General features: G+C 35.0%; 1 protein-coding gene across 1 annotated transcript; it reads right to left on the bottom strand.

Annotated features, from left to right (window-relative positions):
* Positions 1-6,564: 6,564 nt before the first annotated feature.
* On the bottom strand, positions 6,565-8,310 carry HAT22 (Homeobox-leucine zipper protein family). Its single transcript, XM_021417853.2, has 3 exons — positions 7,636-8,310; positions 7,408-7,487; positions 6,565-7,089 (listed from the first exon to the last, which is right to left on the bottom strand). The coding sequence occupies exons 1-3, from the start codon at positions 8,128-8,130 to the stop codon at positions 6,810-6,812; spliced, it is 855 nt and encodes a 284-aa protein (XP_021273528.1). The 5' UTR covers positions 8,131-8,310; the 3' UTR covers positions 6,565-6,809.
* Positions 8,311-8,953: the final 643 nt, after the last annotated feature.

Here is an 8,953-nt window from a genome sequence, read left to right as displayed (position 1 = left end):
ATATATATGAGCTTTATGTTTGTATTGCCAACTACTTCATCCTTTTTTCTCTTTCCAATTTTAATGGGATTTAATGTTGTTAAGAGTATTTTGCTGATCTTATCTCTGGGTCATGTCTTGTTGTTCTAACTTACCCATTTAGACCTCTTTTTCTTATATATGTATACAAGATTGTCATCATATATATAAGAGCAATAAAAATCAAGATTTTATCAAGAGGAGAGCATATATGTCCAATTTACATTTTACAAACATTTTTTTCCCCATTTTTTGTTGGACTGGCACAATTTTATGGGTCTTGATAATATTAATATCTTTCTGTCTTTTAGATAAAAAAAAATGAAAGATGAAAAAGTGGAGGATAAAAGTGGAAAGACGGAAAAAAAAATTTTCTTTCTATTGATAGTATGGTAGAAAATATGAAAAAATGGATAACAAATATAAATTTTTTTCATCCATTGCTTGGTAAAGTTAAAAAATAAAAAATATATATTACTTAATCAATATACTCTTTATAAGTTATGATAACAAGATCATTTTTTTTAGAAAAGGAACAATCTTGTAAATGTGCAACACTTGACTCAGGCCCCTCTCATTTTCCCTTCTTTAATTTTTCAATTTGGAATAATTTGATTTTATGAATAAGGAGGGGAAAATACTAATCTTTTTTTTTTCTCTGTCATGATCTCTCTTACCAAACATGAGTAGAAATCATTTTCATTTTTCCGCTCTACAAGCAAAGCTTAATTATCTTTCGATTCTCTTAGCAGGATCCAAGGGGCACATACCTTAAAATGAAGTCACTCTTCAGCCTCCTTGGGGCTTTTCCATTTCTGAAGAGACGAGTACATACCCTTTTTCACATGCAAGAGACATCTATCATTGGGTAAAGGGTTTTAATAATGACTGTAGAAAAGGAATTTATTAAGATTATAACTATAAATATATTTTCGCATTGAACACAGTGATAAATTTATAATATCACAAGTTTCAAATCATTTTTTGAAAAAAAATCATAAAAAAGCCTTAATTATCGTGCTTGCCAATAAATATTATTTTAAATCAAAAAAGAAAAATGCTAATATAAAAAGGAAAATAAAATAACCACCGAACGCGAAGGATATCTTCCTTTTACATCTAAGGCCACGGCCCAAGTTTTATCGTGCGAAATGTGTTGCGAGGAGAAAAAGATAAGAATTGGGCCGCTCCCGTTGTCTTCTTAATTACGATGTCCAAACCAAATCCATCAATATTTAGCTTTTTATTAATTTATTGAGTAAAATATTCTCACTCTTAATTTTTAATTATAATTTTATACAAATTCATTGATTTTCAAAATAAATAATTTATCTAAAAAAATATTTTTCATTAAACACATAAATCTTACTATTAGTTCATCATTAATATTTTTATTAATTTAATAACGTGATAATATTAAAAAATAAATTTAACTTTTATTAATTTTAAAATTTATTATTATATATATTTTATTTTATTTTTTTTACAAAAGAAAAAATTCTCTCATACCACCTCATGGTTGATAGCATTTGATGCTCCTCAAGAGAGGGAAGCACCAACTCAATGCTCCCAAGAGAGGCGAGCACCGAGATCGGTCTCCTAAGGGTGTTCCCTTTCCCTGGGAGTACCTGTCGTGGGTGGTCAACCGGTAAATGAAAGTTTCGTTAATCAATCACATTGTTTGAGAGAAAAAATAAAAAAAAAAAGAAGAAAAGATATTTTAATTTTTTTTATATTCTCTATGAATGGTGTTTGTATTTTAAAATCTCATTGTATATTTTAAAATTGATGGACACACATAAAATTACAACTAAAAATTAAAAAAATGAAAGTATTTTACCTTAACTTATTAGATGTGTATTCTAAAATTGGAGAATATGCCAAATACAAACAGAAATTCTGTACATAAACGAAGCCAAAAAAAAAAAAGTGAGAAAGAGAAAAGAAAGGAAAAAGAGAGCCGACTAGCACATGTACGGGGCTTTTAGAGCTTATTGGTCATATAAGTGATTATGTGTAGATAAATGGTATTCAAAAGGTTTTATCAGCTTAATAATTGGTTCTTTCTAAAAGCCTTGGTTGATGTCTTGACCAAGAATCATGCTAGATATCTCCCCCAAATCTTTTCTTTGAACAACTTTTTCAAAGCTTATTTTTTCTCTTCATCTACAATATTGCAATTTGCAAGCTTTCCTTTTTACATTGGGCCAAAAAGTTTGAAAAATCCAGTCAAACGAAAATTGTTCCTGGCCCCATGGTAAAAATACCAAGGAAAAAATAAATTATGATGGAGGAAGTTGCATCCCACTTACGTGATGGTGATGTCATTCCTGTATCAATACTAAATCCAAGCCCATGATTGAGTTCTTGTACTGTCTCATCTGAACCCATGTTTACCGATTTAAACATGTCAATTGCAAGAAAACAAAGCTGAAAAAGCTAAAAAGATTACGGGGACCCATCAAAGATAATTGGATAATGGAAATGGTTCCAGGCGTGAATACCTGATTAGATCTATAAGGACTACTTAACCATAAAAGGTCATTATCTAAGGTTTGACAAACTGCCTTATCAAGTTTTCATTCTTCTGTTTACATTAATTTTTTGTTTGTTTAACATTTTTTCTAATGGTAGGATCCTGGTCCTTCCACTAAGACTGGTTCAAGGGCTTAGATTAGTTTTTTTTTTTTTTTGTTTGTGTGTGTATGTCTGTTCCAGTCTTGCCAAGGCGAGTCTTGGGACCATTTAAATGTTACTCAAATAGGATTTGGTTTCCCTCTGGATGATGCCATAGATATGAACATGGCAATGCCATAGTTCCCCACCAGTCTTTCGGCTGTCATGTGTTTGATGGGGTCAAGCCTGTTGAACTAAACTCTACAGGGCCCCATGTTCATGACTTGATTTAGAATGGTCACATGCCATGTTCTCTCTTTTGATTTTGATTCCTTTTCCTAATTTTTGCTCAGTGTGTATTCCATTCTTATCGCAAGAAAAATTGGGCAAGGTTTGAAAAGTTTTGAGTTAGCTTCTGTGGTTTACTTCTTTTACGGGTTATATATATGTAGTACATGGAAATTTCATGACGGTTGACACAATGTTGGAAAAAAATACTGCAAAGAATTCAGACAACAAAATTAAAAAACATTATATGATAAAACTTTGAAAATTCTTTGTGCTTGATCGTTTACTTGAATTTGGTCAGAATGCGAGCCGATAGCATCATATGGAAACCTGTGTCCAAACTCTGAAGTCTGCAAATGTTGATAGATTAATTGCAGGATCAAAAGATTCACCCTCAGTCCCCTGTAGCAGCTACGTACCTATGTGATGTTACCAAAGCTATTGCTGCTTTCTCGAGCTCCTAAACCCAGATGAAGGAACGGGAAAAGCAAGTTTAAAAGTCCTGTAGAATTGTCTACGCGGATGATATTTTCAAACGACGACAGTTCTTTCTCTGTAATCTTCTGCAGCAATCATCAGCGTGCATAATTGATTTTGATTGGAGCAAATTATTAAAGCAATTTCAGCCAAAAAGCTTAGTCATCATGTCTCTTCTTTATGTTGCCCCTCCCTTTGATAGCAAGAGAAATGACCCCTTGAAAGTGCCCGTAGAGGACGAGATAAAAAGATACCTAATAACAACTAAAAAGGATTTTCTTTTCAATTTTTTAAGTTGGGGAAACAGAAGTAATCTTTTACCGTGAAAACTACGACTAGCAGTAAAAAAATGGGCCAAATATAATTAATCTAACCATTCAGGCTAGTGTAGAGTAACTAGCTAACAATCCTAATTCCAACTCTCTTGTTCAAGAGATACATGTCACTTCAGTTTTAAGTATAATTACGTCAAAACCTTATTTTACCGAATAATACGTGGAAAGATAATTCATCTGCCGACGAAGTTCACTGCATTTAAAAGAGTTAGATGGAGCCTTTCAAAAGCAAATCCATCATGTCTTGAAGAAAGGCAACAAATTCACATGCTGTTGATATCATTGGCTTTGATTTCTCATCGAGAGTTATTTAAATTAGGGCATCATTGTTGAAGCAACATGGACCTCCCGCGATGTCCTTTTGACTTTATGGTGCAATCTTATACTCCATAAATAGGAGTTTGACTAAGTTTGGCTTTAAGTCCTTTTAGCCTCAATTATTTTTGCTTTTACCTTACTCCTAGGTCGGCTCTGTTCCCCCTATTTGGAAGAGCTCAATCAAACTTTATGATCGCGCAGGAGCCGGGTCTAGTTTAATCAATAATCATGAGCTAATCCCCTGCCTAACCCTAATGATCATCAAGACCTGGCCTAATCAAATCCAACTACCAAGTCCGTTTACGGTTAAAGTCTAGTATATTCGAAAAGTCCAACCCAAGTCCAAAAAGCTACATGGTTCATCATTTGGCACCCATTTTTCTAAGCATCAACCAAACTAAACATAAATAATTTGATCTTGACAAGGTCCTTTATGAAAATGGCCAATGAAAGCTTGATTGGTGCAGGCAGGAATTTGCACTCAACCTACCCATAATTTGAGCGGGTATCATCTAATACAAAACAACACGTAGTTTTTTTTTATATATATGTATGATTTTCTGTTTCATTATAACCGGATCTGGTTGCATTAAAAACCAGCTTAGTTGCTTTCAAAGTTTAATTGACGAAAAGGAATACAAAATAAATAATGCAAATTAAGATGTGTCCGATAATGCCATATCCAACTCTTTGGTATCAAAAAAGTTGCCTTGGACCGACAAATTAGCCAACACAAGACACATGTCTTTTGGTGTTTCTTTATTTTAAGTATAATTACGTCGGCACACACGTAAGGCTAAATCTTTAATCATATAACGGACGAGATTATTACTATTATACTATTACGATTATTAATTTGAAGGAGATATGTCAATTTATCCACCCTAGAACTTGCTCTTTCCCCACTCGTTTATCACCCAAGACAAGAAAACGACTTCTTTGACAGAGCGAGAAGGGGGTAGGAAAAAATAATATTAATAATAATAATAATAATAATAGTACACATTAATTTGGCAAACGTCAAGTGAATAATTATTTTTATATTTGAAGTCAAAAAAGGATTGAAGAGTTCATATAATGACGATGGCGATGGTAAAAAATTGGTGATGAAAGTGATGATGATGATGATGAGAACATCAAAGTGGGAGAGGGAGCGAGCAGTTTCCTGGAAAGTCACCCTCTCTTCCAGGAAAGTGCTCTCATCATTTTATTGGTCCACACCATAATTTCAGGGCATCAAATAAAAGAATGAGAGGGGAAAAAAAGACTAAACTAGTAGTACTCCACCAGTTAGAAGTAGTATTTGGTAAGCAGGGAAATTTCTCATCATTCATGTTCCTATCCACAGCAATCATGATAGCGTGCCTATAACGTATACATGGTTTACTTGCAAGGTTGCGAGAACCCCCCCCATGAATCAAGACCGTCCACTCGAATTGATCAAACCTAAGATAGGTTCCATTATTGTAAAGTGGAATATCTAGCTTTTGGGATGAGATTTGGAATTTTTAATCAAAAGAGGGGATTTGAGAGGGGGAAGAAGAAGCTGAGGGGAGGAAAAGAAGGGGGGGTTCTTCGGGGCCCATCTAATAGAAGGGCCGCCTGTCTGACCTCCATGGAAAATCTCCATGATGAGATTGTGAGGAAAAAATTAAAAAGAAAAAAAAGGGTGAGCCATTGGGACATCACGTGGGGTATGACCCACCAGTTCCCTTAAAGAGAGAGCATCTCACGAGACTATGGCTAGCCCTCCAATTTCCCTTTTTTTTTTTTTGTTTTGGGAAGAGTTTTTCAAGTGAATCATCCATTCCTTTCTTTGTCTGCACGCCTCTCACCACCCATTTTTTTTCCTTGACTCTCTCTTGCTTTCTGGTTTTTCTCTCATGTATAAAAACAACTAAATTAGAGACAGATACACGTGAGCTAACCTCCTTCTTCCCACACCCTTTGCCTCTCTCACTTAATCATAACCTCCAACTGATTTATAATTATCCCAGGTTCTTCTTCATTTGAGACACCCAAAAAGGTGGACACTATACCGCATGAAAGTGGGATGACCCATTTGTACTATACATTCAAGAATTACATTCTTAATTTGATACTCTGTATATATATTCCAACTAAGGTAGATATTAATTTGATTGTTGTTGATCTTATCAAAAATATTATTTTATTGTAATAGTAGTAGAAACTAGAAAGTATTTTTTGACAATTGTGTGAGAAGAAGTTTCGGAGCAAGTGTTTCATGTACACATGGGTTGATTTCAACTAACATGTCCAACAAGATTTCTATTCAATTGGGAAAATCTTGAAAAGAGAGTCAATGTGAACACCATTACTTTTCTTCCATATTTTAAGAACTTTGTACGAATATCAGGGCAACAATTTTTCTCGACTAGATTTTGAAAAATAAAAGAATCAAAGCAATGTGTCCATCCATATCCATCTAATCAAAGCTAACACGATAAATATTTAAGGATAAATGATCAAACAAGAAGTCTAGCATAAGACATGGAACAAAAGAATCAATAATAAATAACAGTAATCCCTTCATAGATACTATATCTTTCTAATGATTTACAAACATATATTTAATAAGATGAGGAGATTGATCAGTAATTATACTATTTTTTTTCTACAAATTAATTAATTACACTAATTTTAAATTCACTACAAGCCCTTAACCAAAAAATAGAGGGGTTGTGGGGGTGGTCTATTTTTTTCCTTTTCTTTTGCTACAAAGTTCTAACAACTTAATCAACATGCCGCAGAAGGATTGGTGAAGGGATTATAGAAATGAGGCTTTGAAGCCATTGAAAACGGGCTCTTGGAATTGCCATCGCCCACACCGCCAATCCTTTCACAAGATGGGCACATGGTGAGAGTAGCAGCTGGCATGTGCATGTAAAAGGGTTGAGCCAGTTTCAGTGCCTTGAGTTCTTGTAGCTCCTTTTGCAGTCTCCTGTTTTCATCTGTTAGTGTCTCACAGCACTTCTTGAGGAACTCACAGTCCACCTCAGTTTGCTTGAGCTTTGTCCTGTCAGAGTAAAAAAAAGGCAAAGATTTTCATGATTTAGATGATTTTGTATGGATCAGGTCATACGAGTAAAAAAGTTAAAGCCAAAAACTTTCTAGAGATAACAGCGAAGGCAGCTGCTTTGAAGTACTTGTTCCGTGTGCTTTATGCACAGGTTTCCTTCGGGGTGAAAATGTTGTGATCATAATGTTTCTTTTGGGGCAAAGAAGCTTTCCCTTTTCGTGGGACTTTTGGAAAATTTTCCCGGTTCTGGTTACTGTTTTGTTGTAAAAACTTTCTGGGTTATGGTTTAATAAAGATAAAAGAGGATTAATTTACCTGGCTCTCCTGTTCTGGAACCATACTTCAACTTGTCTAGGCCTCAGGTTTAATTGCCTTGCTAAAGCTTGCTTTTGCTTCTGTTAACAAAAAATATATATATAAAAACAAGATTAATAATTAGTCAATTAGATAATATAACAACTAATCAAGCTAATAGTGATAATAATCAGACAAAGAATTGGAGAGAAAGAGAGAGAGAGAGAGAGAGAGAGAGAGAGAGCTTACAGGATTGAGAGTGCTATGCTGTTTAAAGCTTTCCTCGAGAAGAGCAGATTGGTCTTTGGTGAGCCTGAGTTTCTTTCTTGCATTAACACCGTCTTCATCCTCATCGCTAACTCTAGAGGAATTCTTCTCTACCTCTACTTCTTCGCTGCTAAGGTCTCTCTCCCTCTTGACCCTACCACTAGAAAACGAAGAAACAGCACTATGAGGAGAAGCTTGACGATACAAATCACCGGCCGCGGCAGGTTCCTCATGATGATGATAACCACCTTTGTTCACATCAATCTTTTTGCTAGCAGTAACAACTTGATAGCTCTCACCGGAAAGCCCCAGCGTCAGCGACGGCTCGAAACCTGCCGCTGCCGTGGCTGTTGGTTCAAACTTGACGCATGATGACTTCTTGGGCGTTTGATTGTTGGCCTTGGATGAAGTTTCCAGGGTTGATGAGATGCCTAACCCCAGAACAAGGCCTGTATTACATGCATCATCAAGACCCATTAAGCTCAAAATTGTCTATCAATGGAGTTGGACAGTTTTTTTTTTTTTTTCTCTTCTTGCTATGTATATGAGATGGGGGAGGAAATAGAGGAAAGACAGAGAGAGGGGGGAGTGGTTTGAAAGATATGGGGTGCAAAAGGGTCTTAAGAAGGGAAGAGAATGAGTAAGACTTTTTTGAGGGGGAGTTGGGTGGGTGGGTGGCTATGATTATTAATCAAAGGAATGAATTGAGTAGAGAAACGAATCTGGGGTATGCGAAATTATGAAAGCTCCTCTTTCTCTATCCTTCTCTCTATACATAGGTTGACCATGTTGAACCCCACTACAATTATCTCCATTATATTAACAAACAAACAAGGGCAATTTCCTCTCCCTCAAAGCTACAAATACCCCTCAATTCACATGGTAATGGGAAACACACATCAAGAGAATGATTCGTCAGCACTTCGCCATCCCTTAACGTACCAATTTTAGCTATTACTATTAGTCTACTACTACCTCTTTTCTTTTCCTATGGCTGCTATTTTGTGTATATATATTGTTTTACTTTGCATGTTTCAATTATTAGCCAACTGTTCCTTTGTTTAACTTATTTTTCTCATACATCCTTGACATTTTTTCTTTTTATCTTCCTTTCTTGCTAGCATGATTTTTCTTTTCTGGTCACTGTTTCCCTAACAATACCAATAAATATATTGCCTATGTTTTTGCACCCATTCAAAGATTACTTATGTTATTAAAAATTTTCTCTTTCACAAAAGAAGAGTTTAGTTTTATGACGTATAATATTGGGTAATTATTAAAGCCTGACTTAATCTGAAAT

The sequence above is a fragment of the Theobroma umbraticum genome, unplaced genomic scaffold, assembly GCF_002168275.2.
Source record: "Theobroma umbraticum cultivar Fairchild unplaced genomic scaffold, ASM216827v3 scaffold_44.0, whole genome shotgun sequence".
Taxonomy (NCBI): domain Eukaryota; kingdom Viridiplantae; phylum Streptophyta; class Magnoliopsida; order Malvales; family Malvaceae; genus Theobroma; species Theobroma umbraticum.
Note: the sequence above shows the minus strand (reverse complement) of the source record. Positions and strands in the feature narration are given on the sequence as shown.